This window comes from Heterodontus francisci, unplaced genomic scaffold (genome assembly GCF_036365525.1).
Source record: "Heterodontus francisci isolate sHetFra1 unplaced genomic scaffold, sHetFra1.hap1 HAP1_SCAFFOLD_157, whole genome shotgun sequence".
Lineage (NCBI taxonomy): Eukaryota > Metazoa > Chordata > Chondrichthyes > Heterodontiformes > Heterodontidae > Heterodontus > Heterodontus francisci.
Genome location: NW_027140118.1, coordinates 1778259 through 1800224, shown reverse-complemented (window position 1 = coordinate 1800224; position 21966 = coordinate 1778259). Strand labels below are relative to the sequence as shown.

At 42.6% G+C, this 21966-nt stretch overlaps 1 protein-coding gene across 1 annotated transcript; it reads right to left on the bottom strand.

Moving 5' to 3' along the window:
• Positions 1–5675: 5675 nt before the first annotated feature.
• Positions 5676–21441, bottom strand: LOC137358855 (scavenger receptor cysteine-rich type 1 protein M130-like). The gene is made up of 4 exons (XM_068025073.1): positions 21303–21441; positions 13374–13688; positions 10739–11045; positions 5676–5757 (listed from the first exon to the last, which is right to left on the bottom strand). Exons 2-4 carry the CDS (start codon positions 13594–13596, stop codon positions 5676–5678), a joined length of 612 nt encoding a protein of 203 aa, XP_067881174.1. The 5' UTR covers positions 13597–13688; positions 21303–21441.
• Between the last annotated feature and the right edge of the window lie 525 nt (positions 21442–21966).

Here is a 21966-nt window from a genome sequence, read left to right as displayed (position 1 = left end):
CAGACCTGAACGCCGGACCTGATAGGAATCCTTGCCAGGTGGAATATTCCCAATCTCTTCATAAATTGCTTGGTACAAACCAGCCAGTGAACCCTTGCCGCTAGTGACAGAACCTGTCAGGTGGATGGTGGGGAGATTAAAGTTTAGTTGCAACCAATGAGCGTTTAACAGTAAATTATCTGTGAACACTTCCAAAATGGCAGAGATTGTGATAGTAAAGAGATAAAGCCAGGTATTGTGAATGCGGAGTAGTTTTATTGTCCGTATTTGTGTATATGTCTTTGTGTCTATTTTTCTACATACTCATATGTTCACCTGCAGCAGACTGGGGACAAATGTGTTCACTGAGGAAAAGTTCAATCAAGTTTGTCAGAAACGATCTCCCCTGACAAAGCCATGCTACTATCCCCGATTAATGCCTGCCTCTCCAAGTGGAGATTAATCCTGTTCTTCTGAATTTTTCCCGATAGTTTCCCTACCACTGATGTTAGATTCATCTGCCTGTAATTACCTGGTTTATCCCTGCTACCTTTCTTGAATAATGGTACCACATTCACTGTCCTTCAGTCCTCTGATACATCTCCTGTACCAGAGAGGATTTGAAAATGTGTGGCAAAGCTCCTGCTATCTCCTCCCTTATCTCACATAGCAGCCTGGGTCACATCTCATCTGGGTCTGGGGATTTATCCATTTTAAGCCAACTAAAACAGCTAATACTTCCTACCTTTCAATGATAATTTGTTCAAGTATATCACAATCCCATTCCCTGATCTCTACACCTACATGGGTCGTCTCCATGGTGAATACAGATGAAAAATAATCATTTAAAGCCTAATCTACATCCTCCGACTCCACACACTGATGGCCACTAATCGGTGGTAATCTTATCCTCTTGCCCTTAATATACTTCAAAAAGACTTGGGATTGTCCTTCATCTTGCTCCCCAGTGTTTTTGCATGTCCCCTCTTCGCTCTTCTAATTACTTTTTTAAATACCCCCTACACTTCCTATACTCCTCTAGGGCCTCCACTGTTTTCAGCTCACTGATTCTGCCATTAAACTCCTTTTTGTTCCTATCCAATCCTCTAAATCCCTTGACATCCAGGGTCTCCTGGCATTGTTGGTCCTACTCTTCAAGGTTAGGGGAACATGCTGGCTCTGAGCTCTCACTGTTTCCTTTTTAAAGATAAGAGACCATGGGATCCAGAGCAATTTGACAAAGTGGATCCAAAATTGGCCTAGTGGCAGGAGGCAGAGGGTGATGGTCAAAAGTTGTTTTTGCGAGTGGAAGCCAGTGACCAGTGGTGTACTACAGGAATCGATGCTGGGACTCTTGCTGTTTGCACTGTACCTTTAGATGTAAATACAGGAGGTATGATCAGAAAGTTTGCAGATAACACGAAAATTGCTGATGTCGTAGACAGTGAGGAGGAACGCCTTATATTACAGGACGAAATAGATGTGCTGGGAAGATGGATGGGGTCCGAGCAAATGGAATTTAATCCTGAGAAGTGTGAGGTGATGCATTTTGGGAGGACATTCAAGGCAAGGGAATATACAATGGATGGTAGGACACTAGGGAGTCCAGAAGGTCAGTGGGACCTTGGTGGACTTGTTCATAGATCACTGAAGGCAGAAGCACAGGGAGATAAGGTGGTGAAGAAGGACATATGGGATACTTGCCTTTATTAGCCGAGGCATAGCATATAAGAGCAGGAAGACTATGATGGAGCTCCATGAAATGCTAGTTAGGCCACAGCTGGAGTACTGTGTACAGTTCTGGGCACCACACGATAGGATTGATGTGATTGCACGGGAGAGGATGCTGAGGAGATTCACCAGGATGTTGCCTGGGCTGGAGCATTTCAGTTCTGTAGAGAGACTAGATAGGCTAGGGTTGTATTCTTGAGCGCAGAGAAGGCTGAGGGGAGACCTGATTGAACTTTACTAAATTACGAAGGGCATTGATAGGATAGATAGGAAGAAACGTTTTCCTTTAGCAGAGGGGTCAGTTGCCTGGGGACATGGATTTAACATAAGGGGCAGGAAGTTTAGTGGGGATTTGAGGAAAAAAATATTCACCCAGAGGATGTGGAGTCTGGAACACACTGCCTGAAGAGATGGTGGAGGCAGGAACCCTCACAACATTTAAGGTATTTAGATGAGCACGCGAAACACCATAGCATACAAGGCTAAGGGCCGAGTGCTGGAAAATGGGAATAGAATAGATAAGTGCTTGATGGCCGGCACATGCACAATGGGCTGAAGGGCTAGTTTCTGTGCTGTATAACTCTATTACTCTATGACTCGATGACCTGATCTGCTGCTTGTGTTCGTTTGTAAACTACTGCCAGTCTAGTGAGGTTAGAAAGCTTGATCGTATCAGCTTTTGGACTGTCTTGTTTCAGAGCCTGTTCTAGTCGGGTCCTCGGCAGAGATAACAGGCCGATGCTGTCCGAGCTTTCAAATCTTTCTGAGTAAGAGAGAGAGAGCTATTTCTATAAGAACTCTATGTTATTATGGAAAGTGTTTTTTATTAAGAGGCCCATTTCTTATAATAAATCAGGAGTGTGTTAGTTGGGTGAAATATGAGTGGAAGCGTTGTTTTGGAATGTAGAATCACCGCTGGTGAATGCAGAAGGTCCTATACAAATTTCATTTGTCAAAATAACAGGCAGACCCGGTTAGACAGCTCGAGATTGGATGCCCAGAGCCAGAATCTGAAGGGCTGGAATTGATACCCAATGGATGAAGGAAGATTTAACAGTCAAATAAATAGCTGAATGCACAGCCCAGAAATTCCAATCAAATTTCCTGATCCATTGTTACAATAAGTAAATTCTTCCAGAGTTTCATGTATTATGTGATGAACTCTCACAGTGAATGTGGACACTTGAAATTACTCTCCAGTTTAAATGTCACCTTTCACTAATTGCGAGCACGTTGAATTGAGAAAACCAGCAAAAAAAATTACAATGTGTTTCTGACAAGGCCACTTGACGGTCCATAGAAAGCTGCAATGAACGAGAGTTTTGGCAGTATATGACACAATATCTGGGATTTTGTGTTGGATCCGCGGTAAGATATGAGCCTCACCTCTTCTGATTGACTTTTTCTGTATAACGACCATCAGCGAGATGAACACACAGATTAGCAGGACTCCGAAGCAGACCGCAATGAGGATGGAAGTTGTTTTATATCCCTGTTCTTGATGACAACAATACAGAAAGCTTTAATACAGACACAGTCCGTCTTTAATAATTATAACCACTGCTTCCAGGCAATGAGTTGGGCTGAACATTCCCCAGTATGTGTGGTACACATTGCACCAGAGGAAAGTGTGAACCAATCTAAATTACAGAGACAGTGCCCCCATGTTTCTGATCAGCACAGGACAGTTCAGGTACAGTCAGGAACTGGGATTAGCGGATTTTCAACCGGACCATTTGAAATATGCGGCGAGGGAAATTTTTTTCCAGTCAGTGAGCACATGCTTATAGTATCTTGAGGAAATGACAACAGTACCAATTCAACTAATACAAACCCGAACGCTAGCTGGAATACTAATAATGGTAAGTACCTGCAGATGAGGAAGGGTAAACAATCGGAGGCACATCGAGTCCTGTGGAATATATTGTACAAAACGTTCAGGAGGATTTCAGCACTTTCCATTTAAACGATAAATATTGTTCTTAATTTCCAAACTAATGAGTCAATTTAACAAAACAAGGCACCCTAACCCCACTCTCCAAACCCTGCCACCCTCACCGGAACAAATCACACTGGCATCTTCCTTGTGATCACAGTCAGACTGAGCCGGCGATGAAGAAGGACAGTCGGCCAGAGAAGATTCGCTTCCAGTGCATTTCACCTCATCCAGCCAGATAACACCGTCACCCTGGGAAAAAGTAGCTCCTCCTGGGGACAAAAGAGCTTGACCACAATCCAGCTGTCTGCAGACAACATTGGCATCGGCCAGATCCCAGGAATCATCACACACCGTGCCCCAGCTGTTATTGCACAATATCTCAACTCTCCCGGAGCAGTTGGTGTTACCTCCAAACAGGCGCAACCAATGTCCAGAATCTGGCAAAGAGAATCAATGGTTATTATTGATGTAGTATAAGAAAGAAGTACATGTCAGATAGTTGGTATAATAAAGAGGAAGTAGCACCTGGTGAAAGCCCACGTTTACAATCATATTCTCGAATGCAGTCCTTTGATCTGTGGGGCTGCTCCTCAGTTACTTTTGCTTCTGTTGAGAAGAGAAACATGCTGACTGTATCACACACCAATGTTTGAAATGACACTCGCACATTTAGAGGTTTGTTGTGTTACCTGAACAAACAACACCAGCATCCTCCCTGTGTTCACAGTTGTGTTTACCCCACGGTTCTGTTTGACATTGCCAAAGGAACGATTCGTGTGAAATACATTCCATCCCATCGAGCCAAATGGGTCCGAATCCTTCTCCGAATGACTGAGCATAATAATCGATATAACTGTGGGTACCACACTGTAATTGTTTACAGATCACTTCTGCAACACGTTCAACAAGTGTATCCGAGCACACTGTTCCCCAGGTGCCATTGTAGAACACTTCCACTCTCCCCTCACAGCGATGCTTCCCATTCACCAGCCGCAGCTCTTTGTGCTCTGTCAATGACACAAGAAATATCCCGATGGTTAGATTGATAACTCGTTGTATGTTCATACTGCACAGCTCAACACATGCTGCACCAGTTGTGTTCACTGTTTTCCAGTAATTATTTCAGAAAAGCGATAGAAAAACACCGACAGCCCATAAAGTAATAAAGAATAATCAACACGGATTTCGCAACAGAAAGACAAACAACGTTATTGAATTCTTTGAAGAAGTTACAGAAAGATAACAGGGATAATGCAGTCGATGTAATATGCATGTTTTTTTTTTCAGAAGGCCTCTGACAAGGATCATGGCTGAGGTCAGAGCCTGTGAAGTCAAGAGATCAGTGGAAGAATGATAGGAAACCAGCTACAAAGCACACCGTCCGGGTACAATGTGGTAACCCAGAATGGTGGAAGTTGGGAAGTGGTGTTCCACAGGGCTGGGGTCACTGCTGCTCAACATTTACATGAGCGATTTGGATTTAGACAAGGGAGACTTAATTTCAAAATTTAAGATGACAGCAATTTGTGGATATAGTTAACAATAAGAAAGACAGAGACAAAATACGGGAAGACGTTAATAAACGGGCCGAATGGGCATACAATTGCCAAATAAGTTGAATAGAGATAAGTCTAAGGTGCTCAGTGTTGACAGGAAGAATAAAGAGGCCACGTACTTCTTGTAAAATAAGAGTCAAAATGATATCGATCAGCAAAGAGATCTCGGGATACAGAGGCACTAATCACTTCGAAAGTGACAGAGACCGAAGTTAGTGATCATAAATATAGGATAATCACGAATAAATCTAATAAGAAATTCAGGAGAATTTGTTTGTTTTTTTACCTAGGGAGTGGTTTGAATTTTGAATTCCGAACACATGCAATTGCTGAGGTGATTTGCACTGATGCCTTTAAGGTAAAGCTATACAGGTACATGAGGCAGAAAGAAGCAGGAGGATATGCAAAGAGGGTTAGGTGCAATGATGTGGGGTGATACTCGTGGGCAACGTAAACACCACATTGACCAGTTAGTCCGAATGGCCAGATTCCGTGCTGTCCATTGTATGCAATTCGAAGCCATATCTTCCCTGTGAAACCACGTGCACAACACTACGGAAAATGGGCACATGGAAGCACCTTCACCTGAACACATGATCCTCACATCTTCTTTATGAGAACAGTCGTGGTGACCCCACGATGCTGAGGGACATTCCCAGAGAAATGATTCGTTACCGGAACACGTCAGTTCATCCAACCAAACTGGCCCTGAGCCTGGTCCACAAGATGCAGGAAGTGCCAGGTCCAATGCCTTTCCACAACCCAGCTGTTTGCAAACCACGTCAGCGTCCGCCAGATCCCAGGAATCATCACAAACTGAGCCCCAAGTCCCATTGTAATAAATCTCCACTCGGCCAGTACATGGGCTTCCACCGTCAGACAGCCTTAACTGCACGTGGTCTGTTGGATAACAGTACATGAGGATTATACTTTCAATAGACATTCACATCATCACTCAATACAACTGATTTTACCATCACCAGCTCAAAAAATGAACGTGAAAAGCACCTGTGACAGGTAAATAAAACTATACAACAGAATATCTGTTTACACTTACTTCTGACATAGAATGTAAAGAACGGCAATGTTTCAGATATGCTATTACATCTGGCTTTGACAAGTTCTGATCTCCAGTTCCCCTTTTATGTTTTGAACGCTGTGTACGGTGTCAAACAGGCAATCACTCACACGATTCACAGTTAATTTATACTCATGTTATATAACTGTATCTGTTCCTTGTCCATGTATGTTACCCTAATTTGTTATCTTGGTCAGACATTTACTGCCATCTCCTTTTTCCCTCATCTTCAATTACAAGTGACTTGCATTTATCTAGCGCCATTAACGTAATGAAACATCCCAAGGCGCGATACAGGAGTGATATCAAAGACATTTTAACACAGAGCACAGAAAAATATATTAGGTCAGATGACCAAAAGCTAAGTAAGAGAGTTAGTTTTTATGGAACGTCTTAAAGCAGGAAAGACTGGTTGACAGGCAGAGATATTTAAGCAAGTAATTCTAGAGCATGTGACCTTCGCAAATAAAGGCACGGCCGCCAATGGTGCACAATTAAAACCAGGAATGCTCAAGAAGCCAGAACTGGGAGCTGCCGGTCTGGAGCCGATTGCAAAGACAGGAGCTGTGAGGCCAGGAAGAGATTTGAAAACAAGGATGAGAATTTTAAAACCTCTCGTTGCTGGGCAAAGTAGGTCAGTGGGCAGAGGGCAGATGCCTGAGTGGCAAATGGTCGAGACAGCGGAGCTTGCAGAGGTTGCAACGAGTGAAGCCAGCCAGGATTGCATTAGCATCATCGAGTCTGGAGGGAACAACGCTATCGACAAGACGAGATAAGGGCAAATGCGGGTGATGTCATGGAGGTGAAAATAGACAGTGTTAATGAGGATATGGAGATTTGATAGGAGGATCACCCTGGGGACAAATATAACACCAAGATTACAAGCTGTCTGGCTGAGTGACAGACAGTTGGCATGGCGAGAAATGGAGTTGGCAGCAAGGAAACATGCGATGGGGACTGATGGTTTCTATCTTTTCAATACTGAGTTGCAGGAATTTTCTGCTGATGCAGTACTGAATGTCAGCCTGGAATTCTCACAGTGTACAGGCATTGGAGGGCTCAAGAGTGTTGAATGTGAGGTAGAGTTGGATACAGTGAGATACATGTGGAAACTGAGGCTTTGTTTGCGGATATCGCTGAAAGGCAGCATGTAAATGAGTAATGAAGTGTCAAAGGATCGATCCTCTGGTGACACTATAGGTGACTTTGCAGAAGCAGGAAGAGAAACCATTGCTGGCAACTTTCTGACCATGACTGTACAGATAATACTAGAACCAGCTGAGTGCAGTCCCACCCAGCCGTGTGTTAATGGGGAGGAATTGGACAAGTATTTCATGATCAATCATATAAAAATTTGAGACAAGTCAAGAAAGAGGAGGTGGAATCGTTTATATTTGTCACAATCACTTCGGATGTCATTTGTTTTCGGCCTGTGGTGTGGATAGAAAATTGATTTGCGTAATTGAAACATGCAGCTTCATATAAGATGAGCATGGATTTGGGAGGCGACAACACATTCAAGGACTTTGGCGAGGTACGATCAGTTGGAGCTGGGCAGTAACCTGCATGGACAGGTGGTCAATGGTTCCTTTCTGAGGAGAGGTGTGATGACTGCTGATTTGATGGAGAGGAGCCTGAAAATGTAGAGAGAGAGAGAGAGAAAGAGAATCGTTAATATTGCCAGCTAATATGGAACCCAGGAAGGGAATGTTTGTGTTCAGTAGTTTAGTAGAAATAAGGTGTAGACAGCAAAATGTGGATACCATCAACAGCACAGGTTCAGAGAGAGAGTGAAGGATTCTAGGAGAGAAACAAGAAATGTGAATTCAGGGTGATCGTATGGGATGGGGGTGGGAACTGATAGGAAGTTAGGCCTGATGGGTTGGGGAAGAAAGGGAGGTGACTGAACGGATGTTTTTGAACTTTGTGACAAAAAGTCTATGAGCTCCTCTCAATTATTTTTGGAGTTCAGGGTGGATGAGGCAGGGGAGTGGTTCAGGAGGAAGATTTATGATGGAGAATATTTGCTGTGCATTTTCTTTGGCTTCCTGGATAATCTTTGTCAAACAGGAGGATTTAGTGAAGATGAAGAGGACCCAATGATGCTTTATGCGACTGATACATTCAGGATTATATTACCAGATAGTTCCCCACATGTCACCGTGCCTTTCTGTTTTTCAATTATTTCCGGGAATGTTGGTGTCACTGGCAAGACCAGCAGTTTAATCCATGCTATGTATTACTTCATGATTACTTTATTACTCCACTTCATATTGGAGAATGTAAGGTCCACAAGTCCTACCCTTAAACATCAGCCTTGCAATATGCAGTATCTTCGTGTGGAACTACGTTCGAGGGTTGTGTTGATTATAACATTATTAACATTATCATAAATCAATTTAATATTAATTGCATAAGAGAATCACTTACCTTTGAAAGGATGGGACTCTGTCTTTGACAAGGAATATATTTGAGTAATTTTAGATACATAAACCGCATGTCTGAACAGAGAAGATGCAGACCTGTCTGTCCAGACAGACTGCTGCAATTATGTTAAATGAGCAAACGAAACATGTGAGGCACATTAGCAATTGCGATTGTCTGTAAAAAATCAATGAACTAAACGACTAATTCTATCAATATATGACTGTTGGACCGGACCAAAGAGGGCAGAAAACAGGATCTCTCTGCAAAATGTTGGACAGGATCAGGAAGCGCCTACGGGCAATTGAACTGTCGATGTGCAGACCTCCCGGCTGAACAGAAACCAGTATTTAATCTGGACTGGACAAAAATGATTGGACTAATTGCGTCAGGCACTTTGGAGAATAAACATCAGCAATGTGACCCATCAGATACAGAAGTAGAAGACAAGGAGAAGACACATGGCTTCTGTAGGTGGGCATAAATGTTGGGTGGAGCTTAACATCTACCTAACTGAAGAACAAGATGACATACTCGACTCTGTCCAGTGACTGAGTGTGTAATAACCATTCAGCACTGTAAACTTCTGACGTGAAACGCTGGAATGTATTGATTTCCGCAGTGTCCGAAGAAAATGCTTACTGTAACCAATCGGTATCAAATCTGAATCATTAACTATCTCATATGTTGTAAGTTCCACATGTCGTATGCAAATAAATGTTCATTGGAACAACCCGAAAACATCTGCCCACACTCAAGCCAAAGGACTTGCATGTTGGCAGGTAAATTGACCATTATAAATTGCCCCTAGCCGTGGTAGGGAAATATAGGGACAGATGGGGATGTGGTAGGAATATGGGATTAGTGCAGGATTATTATAAATGGGTGGTTGATGGTCGGCACAGTCTCGGTGGGCCGAAGGGCCTGTTTCAGTGTTGTATCTCTAAACTAAACAAAACTAAACTACACTCTGCATAATGCAACATCCCCAGAACACATGCATGCATTAACATGCCACACAATGAAACTTTAAAGTGTCTAGTCCAAAACATCTGTCTACTTTTACACACAATCTAATGAAACTAGCACCAGACCAACTCCCACTCAGCTACCTCCACTTATATACTATACAGTCGAACTGATTGCAAGCTTGGCGCCGGATTTGATACCACAGCTGAGAATCCAATTCCGTATTCTCTTTCTCATAAGGCCGTTATCTTTCACCTCTATCATCATTCACCTCCCTTCCTGCCTCAGCCCATCTGCTGCTGAAATGCTCACCCATGCTTTGTTGCCTGCAGAATCGAATATTTCAATGTTCTCCTGGGCGATCACACATCTTGCATCCTCCAGAAACATCAGCTCATCCAAAGTTTTGTTGCCTTCCCTACATGAAGCTCCTCTCAGGAACGCCATGGCACTCGACGATCTACTGGTTTCCCTGCGATCAATACCTAGAGTTTCCAAATATGATCTTCCTGTTCAGACACCTTCATGCTCTCCCCCTGCATCAGTATAACCGTCTCCAGCCTGAATCATTTCAGGGGCTCTGCTTTTTTCTGAATACAGCTTCTTGTACTTCACCCACTTCAATTGCCCACAACTTTCAGTTTCGCCTTTAACCATCTAACCCCCAGATCTGAATTTCCACCAGAAATATTTCCGTGTCTCCGGCTCTTCAAATCCAACCATCTGACTAAGAATTTCGTCACCCACTCCAACATCTCTTTGTTTGGCTCTGTGTCAGTTTTCTCTCCGTTTACATTCCTGTTAAACCCCTAGTGATGTATGTGTTAATTGAAATTTCTGTAATACAAACGTTCTTGCTGTTTAATTGTGTCCGTGTCCTCTCTCTCTGTACACCACCCCAGCACCCCGACCGCCCACCATCCTCTCCCACTCTCCTCGAGTGAAATTACTGGTTTGAGAAACCCAGGAACAAGTAACCGATATTATCACTTTTCTCAGCAGATTAGACATTTCAATTTTATGTTTTTGTAAAAGCAGTGAAGAATTTGCTTACCAGAACACAGGACCCCTACATCCATACTGTCAGTGAGAGACGAATTCAATGTGAATAAGATGCAGTTCTGGAGCTGCAATTCGTTTCCTTCACACTGGACATCATTCACCCAGATGGGTGCTTCACTCTCTCCATCCTTTGAATAGTTATAAGCGGCTGTCGCTTCACCACAACCCAGCTGTGTACAGACTACGTTGGCATCATTCAGGGTCCAGTGTCTATCCTGCAATCTCCCCCAGCTGCCATTGTAGTAAATCTCCACTCGCCCATCACACCAGCTTCCCCCGTTAGTCAGTCTTAGTGACCAATTTTCATCTACAACATGAAACACATTGAGAATGGTGAAACTGAAGCAAAATATCTCAGAATTTACTGCCACCCGAAAAGTCATTAATATTAATGGTTACTATTCCTGTCATCATTGTTCAGAAGGCTTGTTGAAAGATCATTTTCACCATTACCTTTTCTCTGTAAATACATTTTAGAGACGTACCGAGTAGCTTACGGTTGCTGAACTGGGGACAGAGGGTAAAATGAACTGTAGGTGATAGCCAAGGGACTGAAGGTCGTCCTCCTGTCCACATGCACTGATATTCCAGCTCTCGCCCTGTACTTGAAAATATCATCAACTTTTCTTCCAGTTTATCCTCCTTATATTCACATGGTCCATCTTCAACTCTTCTATTCTCTTCCTCAACATCTCTGTCTCTGCTTCTGGGGATAGGTTATTAACTAATATAAAGATTAAACCCAGTGACTCTCACAGTTACCTTGTCTATGCTTCCTCACAACCCAATTCTTCGAATCACTCTATCACATTTTTTCACTTGCTCCATCTGCAATGTCTGGTGATGCAAACTTCCATACCAGTGGTTCCAGATATGTATTCCTTTTTCCTCAACCGAGGACTCTCCTCACCTCCTCATCCACCCACCATGGTTGACAGGGCCCTCAAGCACGTCCATTCCATTCCCCAAACGTCTGCTTTCACCCTTTCCCCCTCCCGGAATAATGATAGGATTCTGATTCTCCTCATCTTCCACTCCATCAGCTTCCATATTCAACAGATCATCTTCCACCATTTCCACCACCTTTAATGTGGTGCCACTACAAAGCACATCTTCCCCTTCCCTCCACGTTTAACATTCTGAAGGGACCATTCGCTCTGTGGCACCCTGATTCACTCTTCAATCATTCTCAGCACCCCTTCCCCCATGACCTTCCCATGAATGCGCAGGAGGTGCAACCACTGCCCTGTTACCTCCACCTTTCTCACCATCCAAGCCGCCAAATACTGCTTCCAAGTGAAACAGCGATTTTCTTGTACTGCCTTCTCTTTAGTATACTGTATTCACTGTATTGACTGATCATGATACCGTCTGCTTTACATTGGGACACCAAACATAATTGAGTGCTTACTTTGCACAACACCTTTGTTCAGTCTGCAAGCTTTACCTTTAGCTTCCAGTTGCCTGTCCTTTTCATTATTTATTCTGCTCCCACTCTGACATCTCTCTCCTCTTTCTCCGACACAGTTCCAATGAAGATTAACATAAGTTTGAGAAACAGCACTTCCTCTTTCCACTAGACTCTTTACAGGCTTTTGGAATGAACATTGAATTCAGCAATTTCAGGAAAGATTCCCTCCCCTTTTTTGGACGATGTCTTGCCTTCCAATTTGCAGCTCCTCTCGAAATGTGTTTTTCACTTGGCCCATTCCTATCTCTTTCTGCCTTGCATTGTCCTATTTACCATTTAATTCTTCCTGCCTTCCACCATATCACAGATTGTTCCTTTCGTTCTTTCCTTGCTTTCCCCTTTCTTTAAAAACTGTTAAATCTCTAAGTTCTGATGAAAGATCTGCAAACTGTAAGGTTGATTCTGTTTCTTTCACCGTAGATGCTGCCAGAACTTCTGAGTATTTTCAGCACTTACTGTTTTTATTACCTATATTTTAAATTGTGAAACGTGGGAGCAATTTGCGTTGAGCAATGTCAAACGTACAGCGATCAGTTAACTGAGCAGATAATCTGTTATAAGAGGGCGCTGGTTGAGGGATAACTGGGAGAATTGTAATTTACATCAAGTTTGTGAAATAATCAAAGACATGGCATATTGGTGAAATAACGAGTTACTTCACTCACTATCATTTTATTGCCCTTAATGTAATGGAAATTAAAATTTATCTCATGCTATTTAGTTGGAAACAAGTTCACAGTTTTTTCTATTGCACAGCTGATCTTTGCAGAGAATTCCATGATAATTCATATTTGAACGGCCAACACTGATAACAGTTTCAATGCTCGAGCAACATTTCCATTCTATGGCAGTGGTCCTGGGAGCAAACTGCTGCTTCTATAGCCCTTGAATAATGCCCTAGATTTACCACAAAAGAGATATTATATGATCGATATGTACTAATCACGAGACATTGTATGTATTCAATGTTTACTGGAGTGAAGCTCGTTGATTCATTTGTAATTTAATTCAGACCAATAAACCGACAAACACATCTCGGAATCTTAGTGTCGAAGGAAGCATGGGATCAGCAAACTAGTGAATCAGCGACCTGTGGAAATAGTTAATGATGCTTGACAGCAGAACAGTTGGTGTATTTCAGTTCAATTGACTGAGATGACTCACCCGTACAGATGACACTGGCATCATTTTCATGGGAGCAGCTAAACTGTTCCCAGGATGAAACAGGACAATCCCACAATCGCGTCTCATTCCGCCGACACCTGTAACTTTCCTTCCACACTGGACCGGCTCCCTTCCCAAAGTGAGCTCCTCCCGGGATTGAAGTTACTGTCCCACACTGCAAGTGCTCACAGACCACGTTGGCGTCTTCCAGATCAAAGTACATGTCACTCAGCGTCCCCCACTGGTCTCCATGCAGCACCTCCACCCGGCCAGAGCATCTGTTCGTCCCATCAACGAATCGAGGTCCATGTTTCCCTGTATTGGAAACCAATCCAAATCCAAATAATTTATAAATCATCCTCTGCATAGAAACAGCAAAATAGAAAATGGGTATAAAAGTTGAATCTTATGTACACGATTATCTATCCATACTTTACACAAATTATCTATCAAAAAACAATTAGAATTACCACAGCAACACAAAAGCAAAATACTGCAGATGTTGGAAATCTGAAATAAAACAGAAAATATTGGAAATACTGAGCAGGGCTAGCAGCATCTGTGGAGAGAGCAAGAGAGTTATGTTTCAGGTCTGTGTACTTTCATCACAATAATTACTACAGGACCTCTTTAAGAAGTTGGCTGAACACTCAAAAATTAACAGCTCTTCTTGCAAACGCTAATCGATTGTTGGTCTTTATCTCTTGGATTTTGGAATGTAAACGATGAAGGATGTGATGATTCTGTTGTATCTGTTGTCACGTTTGGGCACGGCACTTCACAAAACCATTGGCTGTGGAGGTTGTTCAGGACAGTGTCACTAGAATGGCAACAATGCTTTAAACGGTACATTATGAAGATAAGTTGCATAAACTTTGTTTGTAATAGATTTAGTTTAGAAGGATTACAGCTTATCTCGTTGATGTGTTTAAAATGGTTAAGGGGTTTGATAGATGAGCTATAGAAGATCTGGAGAACAAATACAAAACAAGCCCATTTCGGAGCTGCTTTTCTTTATGCGGATGTGGACATCTCTGGCAGAGGTGGCAGTTATTGCTCAACTCTATTTGCCCTTGAAACCGGTGTCAGGACCGTCCTCTTGAACTGCAATTGCCTGCATGGGGAATGTTCTTCTGCAATGCAGTAAGGTAGAGTTAAGGCAAAGTGTGCAAGCATAGACTGTACCTTTAGCTGCATGTGTTGTCAGCAGAGTGGGAAGTTTGGAATTTGGTAATTAGTGACGAAGACTGAAATCCAGCCTTAACATTTAGCAATTCGCTTGGAATTAAAAACCAAACTGCAAGGCAGTTCATTGTTCGCAGTTAACAGGGTAAGTCAGGTTAGCAGTAAGCTGTCAATCAGCTGTGATTGTGCGAACTCGGGTAATTACTGTCAGCTGGAGACTGTCTGGACTGTTGCATCTCGAATGTGCCTCAAAAAGCATATAATATTGGACGTCATTGCAAGATGATTTGAGTAAAGGAGCAAGATGTTACTGCACCTATACAGGGCTTTGGTGAGACCACACCTGGAGTATTGTGTGCAGTTTTGGTCTCCTTATCTGAGGAAGGATGCCCTTGCCATGAAGAGTGTGCAAAGTAGATTTACAAGGCTAATTCCTGGGATGGCAGGATTCACGTATGAAGAGAGATCGGATCGACTCGGACTATATTCACTGGAGTTTAGAAGAATGAGAGAGGATCTCAGAGAAACCTATAAAACTCGAACAGTACTAGACAGGCTCCATGCAGGGAGGATGTTCCCGATGGCTGGAGAGTCCAAAACCACGGGTCACAGTCTCCGGATATGGAGTATGCTATTTAGAACCGAGATGAGGAGAAATGTCTTCACTCAGAAGGTGGTGAACCTGTGGAATTCTCTACCACAGAAGGCAGTGGAGGACAGATCTCTAAATATATTCAAGAAGGAGATAGATATCTTTCTTAATACAAAAGGAATCAAGTGATATGGGGAAAAACGGGAACAGAGTACTGAATTAGATGATAGGCCATTACTTTTTTTGAATGGCGGAGCAGGCTCCAAAGGGCTGTCTGGCCTACTCCTACTCCTATTTTCTATGATTCTATATTTAGACTTCTGGTAAGGCAGAGTGAAAACAAAGATTGCAATGTTAACTGAATACATTATGAACATAGTGGGAAGTTAGAGTTTGCTCAGAGTAAGAATTCGGTGCAGAGGGGTAAAAGGAGGTATTTTTTATTCTTTCACAGGGGGTGGGAATTTCGGGCTCGGACAGCATTTATTACCAATCCCGAACTGCCCTTGCAAAGATGGTGGTGAGCCGCCTTCTTGTACCACTGCAGTGCATGCGCTTTCAGTACACTCACAGTACTGTTAGGAAGGGACTTCCAGGATTTGACCCAGCGACAGTGAAGGACCGGTTATATAGTTCCAAATTAGGATGGTGTGTGCTTCGGAGGAGAACATGCAGATGGTGTTCCCATGCATCTGCTGTCCTCGTCCTTCTAGGTAGTAGAGGGTGAGCGTTCGGATGGAGGTGTTCTGTTTTGTCTGTTAAACTGGAGTCAGTGACTAGAGCAACCGGTTTAAAAGAGCGCCACAGCCAGCAGTAGCACAGCCTATTGGAAGGGGCTGAGAGACAGACACCTGGCAAATAGAGGGACAAACTCACTCAGTGAAGCAATTGTCAGGTCAGAGTGTGAGAGGGCGTGGGTAAGTTGTAAATACGTACTAAGTTAATTGATGAGTGCTTAGTGTTTCGGCGTTAGCTAACCAGTAAAATAGTGTTAAAGCTAAAATGCATCGACAAATAATTTTACCTCTAAAATAAAGACAGACTAAGTTCTGGCAGAGCAGGTTTTTTTCTGGATATTGGAATTTGTAGATAATGGAACTGAACCGAGGGAACTTGTCTGTAGTAGATATCTCAACCTGGAACCTCTCTGGCTCAGGATCATACAGCTGTTGTGGGAATTGGAAAAACACCAACACATATGATAGCAAGAAGAGTATTTGACAGTTTGCTGCAGATTTCAGTCACACCTTGTCGAGAGCTGCAGGATCAGAATGATGTTGTTGCAGCTTATAGTGTACAGATTTGAAATCCAGATGTAATGGAGAACGAGGATATACAGAAGTGAACAGGAACAAAGTACTGTCTATTTGTGAAGGTCAGGATGAAGACTGTTAGAAGGACAGCCACAATGTTGACCGTGATACCTTCGAATAGGAAGCTGTTCAAAAGGAAGAGGAGTGGTGCATAATGTGATACTTTTAAGTGATTCAATAATTAGGGCATTAAGAGTCCCACACAGTATTTTCCCAACTTGTGCGAAGTGAGGGTTATCTCAAATCAGAATGCAAGATTGGGGTGGAAATATCCAGTCGTTGTGGACCAATTAGGCATAAACAACATTGCTAAGAGTAGGCAAGAGGTTCTTTTCGGAGAGTACCAGGAGCTGAAATATAAAAGAAGATCTCAAGGATTATAATATCTGGATTATTATACAAGCCGCTTGCACATTGGCATAGGAAAAATAAACGATCAGGGAGATGAACACGTGCTTGAAGGTTATGGTGTTGGAAAGAGGTGTTACCTTTCAAAGGACCCTGGCACCTGTACTGGGATATTAAAGAACTATTCTGTTGGAATGTGAAGCACCTGAATCGGGTTGGGATCAGGGTCCCAGAATAAAGGATAAATAGGGTTGTTACAGGAACCTTAAACTAGTAAATGGGTGAGGGGAGGCTGGTGGGGGGCGGGGTGACGGGGTAGAGCACAGTTGTAAATGTAGCATATCTAGGTGCTACAGGGAAATAGAAAACTAAAATATGCAACATTTGAGTCAGACCATTTTACGGTTTTACATCACGTGCCTTTGCGCTGAGAACAGCAGTTGCTTTCTTGAAAAAGCAGTTGTTAGAAATACTGACAGACCACGACGTTTTGGGCCATGTACTCTGCCCATTGTCTGGAGAAATAATTGTAATTGGTGGAAGCAGTCTGTTTATATGCAGTGCAGAACGGGAATGTGGGCAGGATCTTACTACTGATAGGTTATTACATGTTCTTGTTCTGTTTTTTCTTGGTCAGTTAATTATATTCCATGAGAGGTCAGTATATGCCATTATTCTTGCTGCTGATTCGTCAGTTATTGTGCATCGTGGCAAGTCAATCCATGCTACTGTTCTGGTCGTGGTTTGTTGGCTGCACAGCAGGTGCTTGTGCGTTTCTCGAGGAGGGAAACCCTGATATTCACCGAGGAACAGGTCACTGTTAGGGGGAAGGTCTTGTGTTTATCGATCTCCATAGCTTCCTTGACGCAGTGAACGGCACAAGCCTGCCATCAAGGAAGCTCAACTCAATGACCACCGCATTGAATGGTCCAATTTCAAACTCAACCTCATCTATTATGGACTGGCGTGCACGACACAAGAACATCATAAGTATAAAAGAGACCAAAAACATGCAAAAATGCAAAAAGAAAAATGCACAGATCTTCGTGAATGGCAGAGATACAAAGAATAGCAAAGGATGACAAAACAGTTCGCAAGAGCTCCAAATCTTTTACAATAACTTCAGAAATATATTGTCATTAAAAGCAATGTGGTCTCATTACAATGACAGTTGTGATATTATAAATGAAAATAAGGAAATGGCAGGAATTATGCATAATTTCGTTGCATCAGTATTTACATGCACACAACTTTTATTAAGGTTCTTTGTTGCCGCAGTCGGACAAATGCTGCCCTGACATTGAGGGCAGTCACTGTCATCTGGAATGCAGCTTTATCATACATGTTTGTACAAAGGGTGTGATGTGGTCTGAAGCTGAGGGGTCCGACAAACCCAAACTGAGCATCAGTGAGTAGTTTATTGGTAAGTACTGCTTGATAGCGCTGTAAACAACACCTTCCGTCCCTTTGTTAATGATTGAGAGCAAACTGCTGGATCAGTAATTAGAAAATTGCAATTGTCACACTGCTATTTAAAGAAAGGTTAGCGAGAGAACCAAGGCAATTATAGATTGGTTAGCCTAACAGCAGTTGTCAGGAAATTACTAGAGTGTACATTTGAAGATGGAGTGTCTGATCACCTTGAAAAGTGACAGCCAATCAGAGAGAGCCAGCGTGGATTTGTAAAAGGTAGATCATGCTTGATGAACCTGATCAAATATTTTGTGGAGGTAACTAAAGTAGAGAACAGGGGAACCTGAATGGATGTTATTCAGATGAACTTCCAGAAAGCACTCAGCAAAATCTCTTGTAACTGATTGTTGGCTAAACTTGAAGCTCATAGAATTTAGGGAAATTATTGACCTGCTTCGGACGTTTGTTTAGTGGCAGGAGATAGACAGCAGGGATAATGGGCAGATCATCTAACTGGCAGGATGTGATGGCGCCGTCCCACAGGAACCTCAACTATTCACCATATTTATTAATGATTTAGATGACTGGATAGAAAGCCACATATAATTGACATACTCAATATTGCCATTGAAATAAAATATCAGCCATATTGTAATCATGCATATTTTAAGCATAACTTTACAAAAAAAAAGATTCCGTGACTGTGTAAAACTATTTCAATATTGGTGAGCGTGAGGTGTCCAATTTGGACTTAAACAGATTACAGTATTTTCTACATGGTGAAAAGCCGGATGCAGCACAGGGAAAATAGACTTCAGGGTCATGGGAAAGTACAGGAACGAAAATCAAAGCAGCCAATGGAATACTGGGATTTATGTCTAGAGGAATGGAATACAAGGGTGAAGAAATGATGCTGCAGCTAAAAAAAAACTGGTCAGGCCCCATCTGGTGTAATGTTAAGCTATGGGCAATATGCTTTGGGAAGGATATGTTGACCAAGGAGAGTGTGCAGCATAAAAGATGCGAGAATGATTCCTTGGCTTCAAATGTTTCTGTTTTTTATTCATTCATTTGATGTGGGTGTCGCCGGCAAGGCCAGCATTCATTGCTCATGCATCGTTACCTTTCACAACTGGGTGACTTGTTAGGCTATGTAAGAGGACAGTTAAGAGTCAACAGCATTGCTGTAGGTCTCTGGTCACATGTCGGCCAGACCAGGTAACAATGGCAGATTTCATCCCCTTAGGATATGACGAAACAAGATTTTTTTAAATAACAATCGACAATGGTTTTATGGTTACCATTACTGAGACTAGTTTTTAATTCCAGATTTATTAACTGAATTTAAATTCCACGAGCTGCGATGGTGGGAATTGAACCAGCGTCCCCAGAATTAGCCTGGGACTCTGGATTGCTAGTCCAGTGACATTAGCACCACACCATTGCCTCCCCTCATTATGAAGAAGGATTACACAAACTGTGGCTGGGTTCCCTGAAATTTATAAGAGTCATGTCCTTTCACATTCCCAGCCTATGTCTTCCAGCTGCTGGAAAGTCTTTGGGAATTCTGCAGGTGAGCTACTTGCCACAGAATGCCGATCATCTGACCTGCTCCACTCGCCACTACATTATTGTGAATGGTCTAGTTCAGTTTCTTGTCACTGACAACACCCAGTAGGATTTGATGGTGGTAGTGAATTCACTGATTATAATAGCTAGGGGAGATGATATTGTCTCTCTTGTTGGAAATAGTCATTAACTGACACGGAGGTGGTGAGTGTGTTACTTTCTACCTATCAGCCCAAGTCTAAATAATGTCCGGATTCTTGATGTAATTGGGCATGAACTGTTTCTTAATCCAAGGAATTGTGAATGGAACTAAAGACCATGCAATTCTCAGCAAAAAGCCCAACTTCTGACATTTTGATGGTGGGAAGGTAACTGACGAAGCACCAGAAGATAGTTGGGCCTCAAAGAACAATTAGGAAACACATTTTTCTATAAAAACAGCGGCAATCTGGAACTTTCCCTAACAACGTCCAAAGTAAAGAGCTGTGGATGTTACATCTAATCTAAATTTTCAAGACTAATATTGATAGATTTTTGTAAGCTCGGTGTATCAAGGAATCTGGTTCAAAGCCAGGTAAAGAGACTTGAAGAACATATCAGGTATGATCTAACTGAATGATCGAACAGGCTAGTGCAACTGAAAGCTCTGTACTGATAATGTGGATATGTGTCCGATCCTGTCATATTTAGCGGGTAAAATACACACTTTCTATAAAATAACTTTGTAATCTTTCAATTCTGGCCTGATTGCACTGAGCAGTGCTGGAGTACAGCCGTGCTTTTATACCCTGCCGTTCAGTTAGTGTTAACGTGGGCACAGTGGAGCAGTGGTTTGCATCACAGCTCCAGTGACCTGGGTTCAGTTCTGGGTGCTGTCTGTGCGGAGTTTGCATGTTCTCCCTGTGAATGCGTGGGGTTCTGCCGCGTGCTCTGGTTTCATCTCACAGTGAAAGACTTGCAGGTCGAAAGTAAATTGACCATTGTAAATTAACCCGACTGTGGGTAGGGGCAAGGAGAGTGGTAGGTAATGTAGGATCAGTAGAAATGGGTGGTTGTTGGTCGACAGACAGTCGGTGGGCCGAAGGGCCTGCTTCAGTACTGTATGATAAGAATACTAACGTGGGCAGGGAGGATCAGAAGGCTATTGTAATGTCGGATCATTCGTGGTGTTCAAATTAAAGTATCGAAATAGGCCAGTGCATATTCATTTAGTCAACTCCCAACTGTTGCAGCCAATATTCAATTCTAAATATACATTCGGTGCAGTGGTAAACAAACTTGCGAAAATTCTGCTTCTTGCAAAATAAATGTTAAGTTTCAGAACCATCTTGTTTACCAGTAATTGTGGGTATTTTGTACCACGTTACACCAGACCTTGAGCAGTAATAATAAACTATAATGACTAGTTTAGATATGAACCTTTCAGACAGAAACATGGGAATGCCACCTTCCTCAGTTTTCCACATGTTAAGCAGGGAGTTGTCTGCTTTTCAGTAAGTCTGTACTCACCGGAACAGATCACACTGGCATCGTTCCTGTGGCTGCACTCCTGCTGATTTCCTTGAAAAAGACGGCAGTCCAATAAACTGGTCTCATTTCCAGTGCAGTCAAAGATATCAGACCGTACGAGCCCAATGCCCTCTCCAAAATGAGCATATCTTGGCACTGACACGGCGACTCCACACTGAAGCAGACTACAGACCACATTGGCGTCTTTCAAATCCCAGTCAAGGTCACACACTGTTCCCCAGTTTTCACCGTACTGGATCTCCAGTCTGCCTGAGCATGGGGAGTCTCCGGATGTTAGTCGAGGATATCTGTGATCTTAATAAGCATATTATATCATAATTAGCATAATACGTTAATAATCACAATAATACATAGATTTTTATTTCAATACGCATCTGATTAATCACAGATCTGGCACGAGCCGTTCTCAGATTCTGTTCAAAACTGATGATGCTGGGTTTCCTGTATCACTACTGCTTATAATGTGACAGGACTATAATCTTTAAAATGTGCCTTTATTTATTTATAACTTACCCAGTCGCCGTCACTGTATCAGCAGTTAGAACTGGGCAAGAAGTATTGTGTGACAAGAACTGGTGCTGGGAGTACTGTTGTTCATATTTAACATAAATGATTTCGACTCAGAAAAAGGACGTACAATTGT